The sequence below is a fragment of the Phyllostomus hastatus genome, unplaced genomic scaffold, assembly GCF_019186645.2.
Source record: "Phyllostomus hastatus isolate PE091 unplaced genomic scaffold, TTU_PhHast_1.1 phas_contig_198, whole genome shotgun sequence".
Classification (NCBI taxonomy): Eukaryota; Metazoa; Chordata; class Mammalia; order Chiroptera; family Phyllostomidae; genus Phyllostomus; species Phyllostomus hastatus.
In genome coordinates, this window is record NW_025333715.1 from 7,454,251 (window position 1) to 7,471,775 (window position 17,525).

Here is a 17,525-nt window from a genome sequence, read left to right on the forward strand (position 1 = left end):
TCCACCCTTGCTCCTGGGGAGCAGACTGGGGGACCCGGCATCAGGGGCAGCCATCACTTATGGGGGACTTTTGTGTGCAAGGACGGTGCCTGGTCTTTACAGGAGTCTCCTTTAATCAGAACATTTCTGCAGTGGAAGTTGTTACCCGGCTTCCCGGATGAGGAGACCAGAATACCGAGAACTGAAGTTTATTGCCCGGGATGAGGCCCAGGCCCAGGCCCCGGAAGCAGTCAGACCTAGGCCCTACTCCCAGGTCCACGCCTCACCCACCGTGCGACCTTGGCAGGTCATGTTCTCAGCTTCCATCCGCTCACCTGTAAGAGGTCATGGGATTCCCTCCCCAGGGACAGGATCACATGGAAATCTTAAGCAGAACAGCACAGTGTGTGGCCTAGAGTAGGTGCTTAAAAACGTCGGCTGTTATCATTTCAGACAGGAAGAAGGAAAAGAGGCAGAGAACAGGCAATTTCCCCCCTTTATTTTGAGTACAGAAAATAAAGCTATCTTTTGGGCTGCTGCTCCAGTTTTGTCCAAAATAATTTACCTGCCTTGCAAAAAAATACGTTGGCAAGAGAAAAACCAAAGTCCTGTAGGAGCAGGCATGCTCTCCTTCCTTCTGGCGGCTCCCCGGGACCTCGCCAGAGAGCGCAGTGTCGGCCGAGCACCCCAAGCCTAGGGTGTACCCAAGAGGAAAAGGACCGGAAGTGGAGAACTGGCCTGAGTCCTCCTTGCCGTGGGGGCCGACCCAGCGGGCACCAAGGCACTTGGAGGTGAAGGCTGTGGGCAAGGGGGTGAGGGCTATGTCCTGGGAGGACCAGGGGGAGGGAGGGGACACCGAGGGCTGTCAGGGAGGAGCCCCCAGCTCAGTTGGTCTCCGAGGCAATGTTCCTGGGCTGAGGCTGAGGGGGCACAGCTGCGGGAGTGGGGGTCCTGCCTGCAGCCTCAGGGGCCCCTCCATCCTCTGTGGCCACCCCCAGGTCCACCTGCTCAGGCGTGCTCAGAGAGACGGGGCTGCAGGAGGCTGGGCCTGGGGAAGTGTGGCTGGGGGAGGCTGGTGAGCGCAGGCTCTGGCGTCGGGCAGGCTGAGGGGGCATCGGGGGCAATGGGGGTGGCACTGTGGGGGCCCGGAGGTTGCTGCCAACCAGACGGCGGGGCAGAGCTCGGGGAGCTACAGGGCTGCCAGGGCCAGGGGGTGGAGGTGGGGCCGGAGACGAGGAGCGGGTGCCGGAGACCTGGGGGGGTGGCATGGTGGGTCGGGCTGGTGCCGGGCGTTTGGCTGCAGAGGAAGGAAAGGGGCAGTCAAGTGTCCATACAGCCTGTGGCGAGGCCATCACGCTCGGTCCCACCTCAGGACCTTTGCACCTGCGGTTCCTTCTGCTGGAACACAGTTCCCACGGCTGGTCCTCATCTCCCAGGCCTCGCTGCATTATTTTGCTTGTCTCCCCCAATAGAACGTGCACTATGTGTGGCTACCGTATGTGCGGCTGGCTAGCACAGGGCTGGGCCTGGAGTAGATGTTCAGCACACTCCTGTCAAACAAAGCAATGCCACCCATCCTCCCTGACGCTCGGGTCTTGCTCACCTCCCATCAGAAGCCCACCAGAACTACCCAACCCAGACTCAGAGATGCGGCTGCACAACTCTGATGCCCAGAGGCAGTGGAAGGGTTGGGTGGAGCAGGAGGTCTGGACTTGGGCCCTAGCTCTGCCTGCACCCCCTGGGGGATCTGCGCAAACCACTTGCCCCCTGGGGCCTCCATCTCGTCTTGTCGTAAGATGGGACAAACCTCCCAGGGCTGAGGTGAGGACCAGCGCAGGTGACCCTGTGACAGTCCTTCGAACTGTGCTCAAGTGAGCAAACGTCTCACTCGCCCTGCAGCCAGGAGAGGTGACTAGATGCCCCACCTCCTTCAGGAAGGTTCCTGAGCAAGCCGCCAGCTCCTGATGGTCTGGAGGTGCCTGCGGCTGCTCCATCTACTCCAGGCTCTACTCTGTACACTCGGGTGGAAAATTCTAGAGCCTCCTGGGCTGGGTGGAGCCTCCCAAGGCTCCTGGTTACTCCGGCAGACTGCACCTGAACCCTCGGCCTTCCATCTACCTGGCTTTCAGGCAGCTCAACAGGTGAGGGCTCCAAAGGGGCCCCGGCCCCCAGCACCACCGCCGCCCCTCCCTCAGTGCCCTTTGAAGACCTTGTCCTCCCTCTTCACTCTGGGACCTCCGGGCTTCTTGAGGAACTCAGCCCCGCTGCCTGCCACGCTCAGTCACACTGGCCGACCCTTACAAGGCGGCCTGAGCCAGGCAGCAGCGTCTGATCCTCTGAACAGCCCTACAAGGCAGGCGTACTTATTGTCCACAGAGGGGGAAGCTGAGGCAAGCAGGTGAAGTCACCAGCCCAAGGTCACACAGCTGGGGTGTGCAGGCCGCAGCCCCGGCTCCCGGCTAAACACACAGGATGGTCTGGACTGCCCCCCCTGCCTCCCCCTGCACGCCCCGCCCCCGTCCTCCCACAGCCAGCTCACTCTTCCGAGCCGTGTCCTCTGCTGGGGCGGCTGCCTCTGTGGGGTTCCTGCTGACCTTGGGGGAGGCCGGTATGGGGGGCCCCTCGGCCTCTGTCCTGTGCGGGAAGGAGAGGGTCAGGCTTGGCCACCTCCCAGACATCTTCTGGAATCTTCGGGAGACTCCCAGCAACAGGCTGAGTCTGGGTCACCCACCTTGTGGCCGGGCCTGGGATCTGTCCCCCAGGCTACCCCCCCTTTCTGACATAGGTTAGGGCTTGCATCCACAGAGCGCCTGGCGGCTCTGTGATGCTGGGACAGTGTCCGTGGTCTCTGCTGGGGCCAGGGTGCCGGACAGGAAGTGGAGCCTCCCCCGCCCCAACTCTCAGCCTCCTTGTGATCTTTACAGGATGTTCCGGCCACCAGCACCAGAGAGTGGATGAGGAACAGAGGGGCTGCCCTGGCCAGCTAGCTGAGCTAGTTAGAGCATCATCCCAATACACCAAGGTCGTGGGTTCGATCCCTGGTTAGGGCACATACAAGAGACAACCAGCGAATGCATGAGTGAGTGGAACAAAAAATGAATTCCTCTCACTCTCTCATCAACACATTTTTTAAAAAAGGAAGCAGCAGCTGCAGAGTGGGAGGCTTCCGACTTCCTCCAGGTCTCTGTTCGGGTGGCTCCTCCTCAGAGGGCCTTTCCTGACCCCAAGGCTGAGGCTGCGCCCCCTCGGTCCGCTCCCCGGCTCTGCCCTCCCTCACAGCTTGCACCCCCGCCTGGCGCGGTGGTGACTGATCTCTGGTGGGCTTGTCGGCCCTCTCCGCCCGCCCTGGACACAGGCTCGAGGGCAGCGTTCGTCTGTCTCGCTCATCTGAGGAAGCCCGTGGTCTGGGCCCCGCAGCCTGATGAGCGAGTGGCACTGGGGCCGTGGGGAGGCAGCACAGCACACGCAGCCGCGCCCCAGTTCAGGGATCCCAGAGACCCTGGGAGGGGCTCCCTAGCTCCCTGCGCACTCAGAACCTGCGATGGTCCGTGCTCAGTACGCAGCCACACGAGGGAAGAGGAAACGCACCAGAGGCTGAGGGCTGTCCCCTCAGAGCCCCCACCCCGCCCGCTGCCAACTGGGAAACCTGGCCTTTGGGGTGAAAATGCAGTCCTTCCACTCCCCGACGTGCTGTTGGAAGCCCTGAGAGACGGTGCCTCGAGCCGGGCATCGTGGGGTCCGGACAGGGGGCCGTTCTTACCCCTGGGTCCTTACCTTTCCTTGGTAGCTGCTGAGGCCGGGGCAGGAGCAGGGGCCGGAGCTGGGGCCGGGGCCGGTGTGGCCGTGGCCAGAAGCTCCTCAGAGGCCGGCCTGTCGCCGACCTTGTCCTGGGGTGCCAGGGCGGAGAACAGGCCCGACACGTTGAAGTTGACCTCTGCGGACGGAAGGAAGGGAGCAGGCCTTGCTTTCGGGCTCCGCCGGCCTCCCCGCAGGGTGGGCCAGCGCCAGCACCGCTCTTCCTCTTCCCCAACACTGTCCGGGCCGCGTTTCGCCTCCCCACCCCCACAGGAGCCTCACAGCAACCCCACGATGCAGACAGGAGCACCCCCGTTTTACAGAGGGGACACGGAGGCTCAAAGTGGAGAAGCCATTTCCTCCGGGCCTCGTGGGGAGGGCACGGGGCTGCCAGGGACTGAGGCTGGTCTGGAGGGCACCGGGTCTGGGACAGGGGCATGAAGCGGGAGGGCGCGCGCACGCAGGCAGGAGCCTCACCTCCGGGGAAGAGGGTGTCTGCGCTCTGTATCAGAGCCTCCACCACGCCCACCACCTGGATGGACGACACCGAGGCCGCATCCAGCTGCGCCTGGTCGCTGGGACAGAAGGCAGTGGACACGAGTCACCACCGAGCAAAGTCTCAGTGGCCCCAACTCTCCCTGGCCCCGCGCTGGCCACTGGGGACACAGGGACCAGTCAATCACACCACGTCCCTGTTCTCAAAAGCTCACAGGCACTGTGGATGGCAAACACGCCGCTCTCACACCGAATTTCTTCCTCCCTTCGCACACGACAGGCGTCACCCGCAGGTCATGGCGCCTTTCCTCCCAGGCCTGGACCCAGGCAGCCTCTACCGGGCACCTGCACTCAGAGAACGGCCGGCATCCTCTGGCCGTACGTGGCCAGGGAGCGGGCGTGACCCCTCGCACAGGACAGCACTTTGCCGTTTTAAAGCCTTCTTGCCTGTCCATTCTCTCGCTTAATTCCCAAAGCAAAAGTCCTCGGACTCTGTGTGATTTCTAACTTGCAGAGGAGGAAACGGGGGTGGAGAGAGTGACTTCCTCAGGCCCATGGCTGGGAGGCGCAGGAGGGGCTAGAACCAGACCTCGGGCTCCCAGCCTTCCGAGCACCCCGAGAGCACCCCGTTACCCAGAATGCCATCTCTAAAGCCCTGTGGGGTCCATGGTCCCTTCAGGCTGCCCTTCATGGCAGCCTCGAGAACAGGGGCTGCTGACCACCCGAGGCTGAGGAAAGCGAGGCCCGGGGGGAAGATGGAGAGCAGACAGCTGGGCCGGGGGCTGCCTCCTTCCGCTCACCCCTCTTTCTCAGGGGGCCACAGCAGGTTGGGCCCCAGGACGATGGCGATGTTGCTGGGCGTCATCTTGTTCACCTCCTGCTCCTCGGCCAGGCGTGCCAGGAACTTCATCAGGTACCTGGGGAGGCGGGAGCGGGGCTTGGGCCAAGGGCGGGGCCATCGGGCCACAGATGTGTACCCACGCCCCTGAGACCCAAGGCTTTCCTGGCTGGGGGTTTCCAAAAGGTGGCGGAGACAGCACACAGGCTGGCTGAAGATTTGTCATAGTGAAATAGCTGACCTACTGAGTGCCATCTACGTGTCAGGCATGGAGCTAAGTTGAGACTCTCCCAGCACCCCGTGGGGCAGGTGTGGTTATGTTCCGAATCGTCTAGCCAAGGTACAGAGAGGTCAGTTCGCCTGTTCAGGGCCACACAGAGGCACAGGTGGGGTGTGAAGCCGGGTGGTGTGGCTTCAGAGGTTCAAGGTATGTATCGAGTTCAATGTCCAGCGTTAAAAAACAGGAGCAGGACAGTGCTCGCTTCTAGTGCAGCACACACACTAAAGCGGAAGTAATGCAGGAGTTTGCACGGCGGCGTGGCCTCTGCATAGAGATGACGTGCCAATTCGTGAAGCATTCCGTATTTAAGATAAAAATAATAAGTAAAAAAATGACTAGTCCACCTGCGTTCTGTTTTTAGAAATATTGCTTAGGGCAAGGGGGCAGGACCCAGACCCCAGAGTCCTGGCAGGGCCTGGCTTCCAGGAGCCCGGGGCCCAGCGTGGGGCTCACCTGAGGTTGTTGAAGTTCTGTGGGGGCAGGCGGCTGCACAGCTCCTGGAGGGCCTCCAGCCGGGCTCCGGGCTCCTTCAAGCTGGGGACGGGGACAGACCTGGTGAGCCAGCCCGGGGCGGCACCTCTGCAGCCTCCTCTTGGCCGGGACCCCCCACCTCCAACCTCACCTGGCTGCCCTCATCCAATCGTCATAGAGGTCAAAGGTCATCAGGGGCTCCGGCAGCTCCCGCAGATAGGACTTGAGGGCACCTGAGGTGGTGGTGTGAGCTCAGACGCAGCCTGAGCCTCCACCTTCGCCCCAGCACCCAGTTCTCTCCATCTGCCAGGAGCCTCTGGCCCTTGTTCACACTAACGTGTCTAGGTCTATCATTCCTGGGCCATGGGCCCGTCAGAGAAAATCATGAAGGCCAGAGATTTTGTTCTCAGAAAAGCGTACACATATGTCATGCCAGGGGGTTCGTCACAAACCCCACTCTATGGGCCCCTGTGTCCCCTCAGCAGATTATCAGCCTTAAACCCAACCCGTGGCATCATTTCAGGCAGTGGAGGTGCAGAGATTTGGGGGGTGGCCCCCCACCCTGGGGTCCTGGGAGCAGGTACCTGCCACGGCGTGGGGGTCAGAGCAGAACTCCTGCAGGCTGCTCGGGTCCGAGGCCATCGTCTGCTTGAGGCGCTTCAGCACCGAGGCCCCGGCGGCGAGGCGGAAGAGGCCCTGGGGTGCGAGAGGGACCAGGTGGGGTCACGGAGGGGTGGGTGGGACAGGACACCCTAGCCGGAAGGCCCTGCCTCACTCATGGCTTGGGGCAGGCGGCTGGCCCTCCCTGGCCCATGTCCCCACCGGTCCGGCAGGTAGAGGGGACACCAGTGTCCATGGGTCCTCTCAGCTCATAGGCTTTTGGATGTGGAGCAAAGGAGGATGTCTGGGAAGGGCTGAGAAAAGTCACGGGGAGACACGTGGGTGAGCAGTGGGAGGGGGACCCCGCAGGACCCTGGAGGGACCTCAGTCTTTGGGCAGTTCTGCCTCCTGAGGGTCTGTGCTGGGGCAGGAGCCGATGGACCGGCAATGCTGAGGCTCGAAGGGCCAATGAGGGCAGCCTGCATCAGAGGCTGCACCCAGGTCCCCGGCTCCGCCGCCACCCTCTCCTGTGCCACTGGGCACATCTGCCTCTTGGTCACCATCTCCCCTTGTCACACGGAGCCACTGAGGGCTCCCTCCCAGGGTTCCTGGGATAACTAAGTCCCTCAGTGCGCAGGGTCTACAGCATAGCGTCCGCCTGGCCCACGGGAGCATCACTAAGTGGGAGGTGTTAACGCTTCAGCAACGGGAGGCCACGCCTCCTCCCGGGACTTGTGCTCTGAGGGTGGGTCGGACTGCGGGCACAGCCTGGGCAGCGTGGGGGAGGTCTGGGATAGGCTGAGGGCCCGATGCTCCCTCCCCACCTGCCCCAGAGGGTCTCACCTCCTCCTTCACGCCCTCAGAAAGCAGCATCAGGACGCAGGCCTCGATGGGCAGGGCGATGTCCCGGCCCAGCTCCTGCAGGTGAACTCTCAGTGACACCCCATACACCCTGGAGAAGGGGGCGGCCATCATCGAGGGGGAGGGGTCTGCAGGGACGAGACAGATCAGCGGCCCAGGGTCCCCCCACCCACGAGCAGCCAGGGGCTCCCCCCAGACATCCTCAAGGGACTACTGCTTTGGCCAATGGTACTACCTCCCACCCAGCCATCCAGCCTCGCACCCTGAGGTCATCCACGCATCTCTCGAATCTGCCCGCTTCCCCTGCTTCCACCCGCCGTTCAGGCCACCATTACCTCCCTTCTGCCTCCTAACAGGTCTCCTGGCTCCAGTCCTGGCACCCTGCCCCCAGCCCTTCGGTCCTCCATGCAGCAGCCAGAGCAAACTCTGCACCACAGATCTCATCGACCCTCCCCCGGCGCAGAACCCATCTGGGGCTGCCCACTGCCTTTCAGGGTGGAGTGCAAGCTCTGCGTGAGCCTCAGCACGTGGGGGTCTGGAGTGCGGGACCGGGGCCCCCCGTGTCCCCACCTGTTTGGCTGTGGTTCTCCCTCAGCTCGGCCAGGACGGCATCCAGAGAGCTCAGAGACTTGCGATGGTAATCGGCCTGAATCTCCATGAGCTGAGGGGACAAGAGTGCGCCCCCGGGGAAAGTGAGGGAAGCTGGCCTCCCTCAGGGTCCGCAAGAGCAGACCCCTCCCTCCCTCGCTCCCTCGCTCCCTCCCTCTCAGAGAGACCCTCTGGCTCTGGTGTTGAGCCCGGCACGCTGGGGGGCTGCAGCCCAGTCTTGGACTCACGTTTATGAAGTAGTTGGCATAGGTGTCCTCCTTGGTGGCAAAGTGGTACAGGTCGGCCAAATACTCATCCTTGGGGACCGAGAGGAGGGGGGCTTGTATCAGCGAGGCCAGGGCCCAGAGGGGTTACGACTTGCCCAAGTTGTACGTGAGGGGTCCCGGCCTGCTCTCTTCTCTCTGCTGAGGTTTGCGGTTGGGGACCTCCCACAGAAAACTCCTTGAACTCCTGAGGGGCTTTTCCAGCTTCTAGTCCTCACCTCCGTGTCCCCATAACCATTCATTCATTCATCCGTCCGTCCACCTTTCATTCACTCACTCAGCAAACAGGCCAGGGCCCCGGTGAACCCAGCTCTGCCGCTTCCTACCTACGTGGCCCTGAGCAGGGGACACCACCTCTGTGAGCGGCAGTTTCCTTGTCTGTGAAATGACAGCTTCCCCCTCCACCACCCCCACACATCCCGGCAACCCCAAGTGCCTCCTCACCTTGCACTGCTCCACCTTCCTCTTCAGCTCCTCCTCCTCCTCCTTCAGCGTCTCCACCTTGTTGGCCGTGGCTGTGTGGCTGTAACCGCCTGGGCCGCCGCCCCCGCCCTGACCGCTGCCTGAGTTCTTAGCTGCCTGGCTGAGCCTGGGGACGAACCCAAGGTAGGGGGGTCACTGTCCCCATTCATGCCCAAAGTTAGGTGTCCCCTCCATATGCCTGACCACACAGGATTGTGGGAATTACAGATGCAAATCCCTGACCACAGGGGATTCTGGGATTCATAGATGCAGATCCCAGAGCTCCGCTGTGGCCTGGGCCAAGAGTGCTTGGAACGCCACCTGGTGGTAGGCTTGGAAGTCACAACCACCCAACTGCAGGGTAGAGGGTGGGAGGACTTTTCAGGGCTATCTTAGGCTTTCGGGTCACCCCCAGCTGGCATAAGCACATGCACACACATGCACTCACATGTACAGAGGGACCGTCACGTGTACCCTCACCACGTGTTCCTAAGGACCAGACGTGTGCACAGGCACACACTCTGTGCCCAGTGTCCTCCCAGTGTGGGAAGGGCCTCGAAGCTGTCTGGCCCCCTCTGTGGGCTGACCCAGGCACGGACCCCACTCACACGCTGTGGTTCCCACCTGCTCTTGAGGGCATTCCAGTCGGACACCAGCTTCTGCAAGCTTTTCTTGTGCTTGAGGATGGCTGGCAGCTCCTCCTAGGCACAGGCAAGGGGAGGGAGGGGGTGAGCGGGCTAGGGTAGTGGGAGCTGGGGACCAGGGAAGCCGGGGACAGCAGGTGGGGTCACCTCACTCAGCCTGTTGAGAGGCTGCAGGACGTCCTTCTCCAAGTTCATCTCAAACTCGGCCAGGATGCGGGCCAGCTGGTTCTGAATGACACAGCTCATCTCCAGGGCCTTCCTGTGGACACAGCACCGTGGGCCCAGCTCCTACAGTCCCTCACCCCCATCTGGAGAGGCTGGGTGGGGCTGCCCCCCTCCCCATCATCTCCTGCCCCTTCTATGGCTCCTTCATCCTCGCTGAGCCCCACGTCCTCCCAGGCCTGCCTGTCCTCACTGACCAGGTCACTGTCCCCAGCCCAGACACTCTCCCTAGCCTGGTCACCCTTCCACTGGGGCTGCCCTCCCTGCCCCAGACCCCCTTCCGGTTCAGAGCCCTCCTTGGCCTGTCCAGGGGAAGGCTGAGGCCCCGTCCGTGCTCACCCCATGCTGGAATCAGGGTCCAGCTCCTTGAAGCTCTCGGCCATTGCGGTGGACAGGGCCATGAGGGGAAGCTTCTTCTGCAGGGCAGGGCAGGGCAGGGCCGGCTGTGAGCGTGAGCGCCTGACCTCGCCTGCGGGCCTCCCCTCACCCGCTCACACTCACGGCGTGTCCCTCGGGGGCGGGACCCCACGGAGGCCCTGGGCGTGGACAGGGGAGGAGGGAACCCAGGAGGGCCACCGCCACAGACGACAGTGGAAGCAGGACGGTGACAAGGCACGGCGGGGGTGACGCTGCCTGGGACCATGTAAAGAGCTCCTGTCCCCCTGGGGCCCCCTTTCCCATTCCCAGAAGCCACTTGACCTCGGGGGGGAAGGAATGACCAAAGGCCATCACAACCCGGAAAACTAACAGCAGGAGGCCCGGAGTTTGCCAGGGTCACACAGTTGGGAGGCAAACGGAAGAGCTGGGAAGAGGCCTAGAAGCGGGCCCCCACCCCCGCCTCAGGGCTTGTGTGGCTGATACAGCCACGGGGAAGCTCAAAACCTCCGTGACCGCTGCTGCTCCCTCTCTCCCCCCGGAGCTCCGGCCACACTGAATTACTGACTGATTCCAAACCCGAGTCCCACCTAGAGAGCACCAGGTTTGGTCAGATGGATCAGGGTTCAAATCTCAGTTCTGCCACTGATTGGCTTGCATGACCCCGAGTGAGTCACTTTACCTCTGTGAGGCTCCGTTTCCTCATCGGTACCAGTGCTAATAAAGGCAACCTCCTCCTAGCACTGCTGTCAGCACGGAGTGAGGCAATGCACTGACACATCTTAGCAACAGACTAACAATGCATAAACCCTGCCTGTTGATTAAGGCCGGTGAGTGTCACCAGAAATCCAGCTCCCACGTCACTTCCTTTCAGAAGCCCTCAGACTGCCTAGTGGAGAGGGCCTGCTCCATTCTGACTGCACAGAGAAGTTCAGGTGCAGTCAGAGGCCTGACCTTGGCTCAGGGGATTGGTGCTGGGAGGAGGGCGGGGTCAAGAAGAGGATGGGGAAGACTTAGGGCCTCAAGAGTAGGGTCCCCAGGGACCTTGTGGCAGAGCGGTCTTCACCAGCTTGGGGCCAGAGGTGCAGACTGGAAGGGAGATCCAGTCCCAACCTCATTTCCCGTTGGACAGAGGTGTCCTGTCAGGCCCCTTCTTCCCTGGGACCCCCTACTCACCACCCGCTTGTCCATGTCCGCCCCGCTCTGGCCCTGCAGACAGGCCTGCAGCCGCTTGTGGACACTGTGGGCTGCCCGCTTGGCTGGCTCCAGCCGCTGCTCCACCTGGGAGGGGGTGCGGGCATTATGGATCCCAGGAGGTTGCTGTCGCCCCTCCCACCGCCCTTTCTCTTCCCCCTCCTGGGGACTCTATGACCAGCGGCTTGGGGAATGACTCAACGGAGGCCCCCAACTGGCGTCCCCGCCCGGCCCTCGGCTGATAGCCTGCACAGACCTGCCTCGCCACCCACGGCCGGCCCGGGCGCGTACCTGCTGGAGGTCCTCACCCAGGAACTCAGCAGTCTCCGGGGTGCTGTGAGGGGGATAGGGTGGGGGGAGAGCTTCTGCTGAGCCGGCCCAGCTTAGGAAAGCACCCCCCCAACAGGGTGCCTGGACCCCAGGTGCTCCCAGCACCCCTCCCAGCTGGGGCCCGCCCTGGGTGGCCCGCCTGCCTCATCCCAGTCGGAGCACATTCCATGGGGATGGCACTAGGATGCGTGGCTTTTCCTCCTCCACCCAGGGCTGAGTCCCGAGAGAGAGAGAGAGTGGATGAAACCGAAGGGGAGACTGGGGGGGGCACCCTAGGGCCCAGCCTGTCTCCTCTGCTGCCCTGGGGAGAGGAGGCCTGGGCTCGCCCCAAGAACGGGAAGTGTGTGAGCTTAGACTCTGGGGCTGTCAGCCGCACAGGGCGCTGGACTGGAGTGGTGGACAGACCCTGGGCCCCTGCCCAGGGACACGTGGGGACACAGGCCCAGACCAAGGCAGCCTGACTGCCCGGGCCCACCCACAAAGGCGTCTGTTCCAGCGTGAGACCAGAACCAGGTCTCCCCTGGGCCCAAAGATGGGAAACTCCCAATGCAGGGGGAAGAGGAGAGAAGGCGGGCTGGGGGAGCTCCCCAAACTTCCGGCTTCCACTCCACCAGCTCAGGGGCTGGGGATGGAACCTGGAGGCAGGAGATGTTTCCACCTGAGACTGGGAAAGCAGAAGCAAGACAGAGAAGCAAGCCTCTGGGCTGGGGGGAGTGGGGCATACTACGGGACGGGACCGGACTGGAACAGGCCCCTCCCACCACGTCAGGACCCTCCTCCCTCAAGACCTGGGGCCCTGACCGCCCCTCCCCCCAGGCAACCAGAGATGGTTAACTGTCCCCATTGCACAGAGGGGACAAGTGAGGCCAGGAAGGAGCGTTCACTCTGATGCCCATGCAGACAGAGAAGGCTCAGCATCCCTGATCCTCCCCACACCCCACTCCAACCAGGGGCGGCGGGCGCCCCTTCGCCCAAGAGGCAGCGCTTTTCCCTCCTGCTCTGGCTGGGAGGCGGGGGTGGCCTTCAGAGGCAAGAGCGGTAGGGCTCTGGTTAGTCAGAGGGTGGCTGTCCAGCTGTCTCCGGCCTCCCCCCCTCCCCCGCCCCGTTCCTCCACCTTCCCTCGGGTCGTGCGGGGGTGAGCGTGGGACTGAAAGGAATGGAGTGGGCACTCACCGTCCCAAGCTGCCCGTCTGGGCCAGCTGCCGCATGCGATGCAGCTGCCTCTTCATCATCTTGGGAGTGGGCTGTTGGCTGCGGGGTCACGGCAGGGGTCGAGGGCCGGCAGCCCCCAGCCCAGCCTGCCTCTGCCGGCTGCGCTCTCGCCGGGGTTGGGTGGGCGGCGCTCTCCGCTTCCTGGGCCAGCGCGCTCCCGCTCGCGCTCGCTCCCGCCGCCCTGCTCGCGGCTCCGCCCCCGGCCCCCAGGTCACTCCTCTCTCCAAGTTTGGGTTCTCGCTCTCCCCGTCTTCCGGGCTCCCTTCGGCCCTGGCCGGCCCCGAGAGTGTAGGTCCGCCGGTCGCCCCGCCGTCTACAGGTGGTGCGCGCGGCTCCTCGCCGGCCGCCTCGCCCAGTCCAGCGGTGGTGGCGGGAAGCAGGTAAGCCCGCTCCTGCCACCGCGCCTGCCCCAAGTTCCTGCCCCACCCACCGGGGTATAAATAACCTTTGCAACCCTCTCAAAGGGGAAAGAAGCCTCCTTGCTTAAGAGCCCGAGGCCAAGGACAGGCCTTCCTGATCCGGCTTGGCGCATCTGGGTCTTTCAAAGGATACTGCCCTGGACACCCTCCTTGGCCTGCTCCCTGCTGTGCGCCCTCGGACAACTCCCTGGCACTCTGGACTTGCCTCTAATGCCCTGTTGGGCCCGCTGTCCCGGCCCTGTCTGACCCAAAGAGTAGACAAGATCTGCTCCCTCCAGCGACAGTGAGCACTGCCAGAGCAGTTCCCGGACGCCCTGCGCGCCCCCAGCCCCAGCCCCAGCAGTTTTCCTCCATCTGTCAAGCCCCTTCTTCCCGTAAACCTCCTCAGTCCCTGCCCTTCCTTCTTGTAAGTCAGCGATGTGGGTGCTGCTCAGCCCCTCCAGAATCAGTAGTAGTTACATCTCTCGTTCTCCACACAAAACAGAGCTGTGCATACAGCAGGAGCTCCATAACTGCTAGTTAACACACGATGAGTCTTTGGGAAATAGTAGGCTCTCTTTCCTCTGAGTACCTGCACCCCTTAGGCATCAGGAGCCCAGGGGACTGGGGAAGAGGGAGGGGCCCAGGGTGGGGTCCTGCTACAGGCACTATGCTTTTGTGTGCCCCCTACTGGGGAGCCTGGTCTGCAACCCAGGCATGCGCCCTGACTAGGAATCGAACCGGTGACCCTTTGGCTTGAAGGCGGGCACTCAATCCACTGAGCCACACCAGCCAGGGCAGGTACCACACCTTGATTTGCTGGAACTGCGGTTCGGTTTGAGGATCATTTGAGCACACCTACTTGTGTGGGTGGGCAGCCTAGGCAGGACCTCGGCCTCAGGCACCTCAGTGTTTCAGGGCCCAGGACAGGGCCTGGCTCACAGCGGGCACTCGCTGGACCCTCTGTTCCCCACCGGGAGAGCCGGGCAGGCCCCCGAGGGGTGGGGAGGGACGGAGAACGATACCCCCAGCTGCCCGAACTGGAGGCTCCCACCTGGGCAGAAGTCTGGCCAGAAGTTGGGAGGCTGTTGGACCAAAGGCTCAGGCCAGGATGAGGCTCGGTTCCCCTGCCCACTGCCCCTCCCCCAGTGGGAAGGCTGGGGGGGGAGGATTCTACAATGGGGGCAGGGCTTGAAGGATGCCTTCATGGAGGGAGACATCAGAGTCCGGGGGAGACCTGGCTTCTTTTTTTTTTTTTTAAGATTTATTTATTTATTTTTAGAGAGGGAAGGGAAGGAGATAGAGAGAGAGAGAGACATCAATGTGCGGTTGCTGGGGGTTCCGGCCTGCAACCCAGGAATGTACCCTGGCTGGGAATCGAACCTGGGACACTTTGGTTCCCAGCCTGCGCTCAATCCACTGAGCTACGCCAGCCAGGGCTGAGACCTGGCTTCTTAAAGTGTGGGGCTGGGAGACAGTGCCTGTCCTGTGCTCTCCACTGTCATCACCAGCTAGAGCCCAGAAGTCTGAGGTGGCTCAGTGTCCCCTGTCTCTGCCATGGGGACAACCTATTGTGTGCAGAATCTGGGAACTGGAGACCCCCAAGCCAGCAGCGTGACCCCAGGTTGCCACCGTCCTGCCATCTGGGAAGTCTACAGGCTGCAGGGTGCCCCTGCCCTGGTTCAGCCCCGCCTGCGGCCCGGATGATGCGGGCTCTGGGCTTGTCCGCTTTCCCAGCTGTCCCCCCCAGGGTACGGCTTCTATTGAGTGCTCCTGTCCCTCCTAGATTTGCCCAGGCCTGAGCCCCAGCTCCAGCCCAGGGAGGGGTCGGTTGTACCCGTGGGCTGTAGCCGAGGCTGCCGGGAAACACCCTGAGCCGTGTAGCCAGGCCACTGGGGCTCCAGGCTCCCCTGCAGTCAGACCCAGGTCTCTGGGGGAAAGGCGCCTGGCTCTTCTCCGTCCGGCTGGGGTGAGGCTGCTGTGCCTTTTGCAGGGGTGAGCGGTACATTTTAGGGTGCATTTCAGCTTGAGCACACTTGGATGCTGAGTCCTGAAAGGCTGGAAGCCCCACGGGTTGGATCCTGGGATTTTTGCACTCATGAGTGTCAATCGGTGGACGTTCGGATTGTGGCTTCAGAACTGCAAGTGCAAAAGCCAACCCTCGCTCCAGCCACAGGGCTGTTCACACTGCACTGCAAGGGCGTCGTTGACCTTGCTGGGTCCCCTCTTTGGGGCCTGGGTCCCATGTGAGTCACGCTGAAGACTCCGGGGCCTGGCAACATGCGCCTCGGCCCCGGAGCGCAAAGCACGGCTGACTTGAAACTCCGGTGAAGACCAATGGACACCTGTCTCCAGCCCACAGGGCAGCAAGAGCAGGGCTCCGCCTTTCACCAGCCGGGTGACCTTGGGTGAGGAGGTTGACCTCTCTGGGCCTCGGTGTCCTCTTCAGTAAAGTGGGACTAATAGGAACAGTGTCCACCTGTGGCGAGGACCGAGGGAGTCGGCCCGTAAAATGCTCGGAGAAGCGCCCTGTCTCTCGTTTGGCTGGCAGTCAAGAGCAAAAAGGCCCTTTCCCGCCCCTCCCGCCCCCGTCCCCGCCTCGCTGACCCTAAATGTGAGCTGCCACCTTGGGACAGTGGCCCCTAGCTTCCGGCACTAGATCGAGCACGTACTCCAGTGAGTTGGTGCTGTCATCCCCATTTAACAGGCGAGCAGACCGAGGCCTAGTCAGAAAGCAGGTCTGAGGCCGGATTGCCAACGCCCACACGTGCTCCCCGGCCACGTGGGGGGGCCCCTGCCCAGAGGCCCAGAGGCCCCTGCCCCCACCTTCCTCCCCGTGTAGCTGCTTTCAGGAGCCCAGTGGCCTGGTACAGGCCGTCTGAGAAGACCCGGAACCGTCTGGGAAGCGCCTGCTGGGGAGGCTGCAGCAGGATGTGGGCGGAAGGCTGGTGGCTGGGCAGTGAGGCGGCGGTGGTGGCTGGGGTCAGCTGTGGGGCTGCAGGACTGAGCAAAAGTGTCCCTTTTTAGACACGTTGACACATTGCTTGTTTGTGGTCTGCTGGCGCTGCCCGAGTGGAGGCTTCCGCCCGCCCAGCACGGTGAGGCCTGCGGTGTGATTTCTGGGGCTCTAGGGCTTCCTTGCCGCCTCCTCAAACGCCCTTCCCAGGAGCCCCTGGGGCGGGGCCAAGGCACAGCCTCGATGGCCCTAGGGCCTGACCCTCAGCGCCAGACGCAGGGCAGAGCAGCTGTCAGGGCTGAGTGTGTGTGTGTGTGTGTGTGTGTGTGAGTGCACATGTAGGCTCAGGAGGCTGGTGACAATTGTTTGGGTCCTAAAATGCGCATGATACCACCGTCACTTGAGGATGTGCTAAAGACATAACAAAAAGTGGCCTTTATATTCAATGCAGTCCCTGAGCCTCAGGTTCCGCTTCCACAGGGCGGTTACCAGGATTCAGGGAGGTTGCGCGCAGCAGCTGCAGCGCACTGCCAGGCCTGGGGCTGGCCCCTGGCCCCTGCCGGGCTGTGCCTGCGCCCTGCCAGAGGCCTGCAGAGGCTGGGGCAGGCGCATCAGGAGGACAGCAGGACGGGCTCCCCAGGGGAGCAGCAGCTCGTTTCTCTTGGCTAGTCGCAAACAGATGAACTGTGTGCTGCGGTTGCTAAAAAAAAAAAAAAAAAAAAAAAGCCACTGTTGCTAGTCACACAGGCAGTTAAGTGGAAGTGTGGCTTCAAGGTCTGGGAAGTCCTGGTGCTCCTGGGGTGGCAGCTGGGGTCACCCCTCAAGGGGCAGAGCACACTCCCTTCCTGTGGCCCTGTTCCCGCCCGTGGTCGCCCGTGCTGGGCTCTGGACCTCTGTCTGGGCTGAAACACAGTCTGGGGACTGGCTCCTCGGGGGAAGCCAAGGGTCCCTCCTCTGACCACAGATTCAGGCCTCACTGGGCACCTGACACCACCCACTCCCGCCCCCCCCGCCCAGCTGTCAGCGTGGTGTGGAGCTTCTGGCTCACAGGCTCCACGCTGGGCTGTGAGCGCTCTGAGGACAGGGCCGTGCCTGGCCCAGGGGCTGCCACAGAGGCACCTGCAGGACGGACAGTTGGATGGACAGACTAGGAACGAGGGAGGTCAGTCTGAAAGGCAGAAGGGGCCTCCCTGTCCCTGTAACATCTGGTCACTCCACGCTGGCATCCTTGGGGACCCTTTGCCCAGGCTTCGGAGGGTCCTTACAGCTCACAAGGTCCCTCCTCCCTTTTCAGGCAACGGACCTGAAGGCCAGAGCTGGAAGGACCTTGCTCAAAGCGACACGGCAAGCCAGGGGCCCCACCAGAAGCAGTCCCGCTCCCAGGGGGCAGTCACACACACCCCCCCCCACCACCACAGCCCGCTGCCCTGCTGCCCTGCGTCGGCTGCCCCGACACCGCTCTCCACGTGGTGCTGCTGGGACCCTGGGGCGACCTTGCAGGGAATGTGGTGGTTCCACTTAGAAGGAAGAGCCTTCCAACG

At 62.8% G+C, this 17,525-nt stretch overlaps 1 protein-coding gene across 1 annotated transcript; it reads right to left on the minus strand.

The window, feature by feature from the left end:
• Positions 1 to 712: 712 nt before the first annotated feature.
• SH3BP1 (SH3 domain binding protein 1) lies at positions 713 to 12,997 on the minus strand. Its single transcript, XM_045835135.1, has 18 exons — positions 12,592 to 12,997; positions 11,380 to 11,422; positions 11,071 to 11,175; positions 9,859 to 9,935; positions 9,445 to 9,556; positions 9,278 to 9,354; positions 8,636 to 8,780; positions 8,156 to 8,224; positions 7,890 to 7,980; positions 7,302 to 7,447; positions 6,443 to 6,554; positions 6,010 to 6,091; positions 5,841 to 5,921; positions 5,070 to 5,186; positions 4,252 to 4,349; positions 3,754 to 3,913; positions 2,519 to 2,613; positions 713 to 1,276 (listed from the first exon to the last, which is right to left on the minus strand). Exons 1-18 carry the CDS (start codon positions 12,648 to 12,650, stop codon positions 864 to 866), a joined length of 2,082 nt encoding a protein of 693 aa, XP_045691091.1. The 5' UTR covers positions 12,651 to 12,997; the 3' UTR covers positions 713 to 863.
• Between the last annotated feature and the right edge of the window lie 4,528 nt (positions 12,998 to 17,525).

Coding starts and splice junctions, on each gene's coding strand:
- SH3BP1 (XM_045835135.1), bottom strand. CDS start 12,650: ATGATGAAGAGGCAGCTGCATCGCATGCGGCAGCTGGCCCAGACGGGC. Junction 11,176..11,379: donor TGGGTGAGGACCTCCAGCAG/GTACGCGCCCGG, acceptor ACCCCCTCCCAG/GTGGAGCAGCGGCTGGAGCC. Junction 6,555..7,301: donor CTGAGGGCGTGAAGGAGGAG/GTGAGACCCTCT, acceptor CTCGCACCCCAG/GGCCTCTTCCGCCTCGCCGC.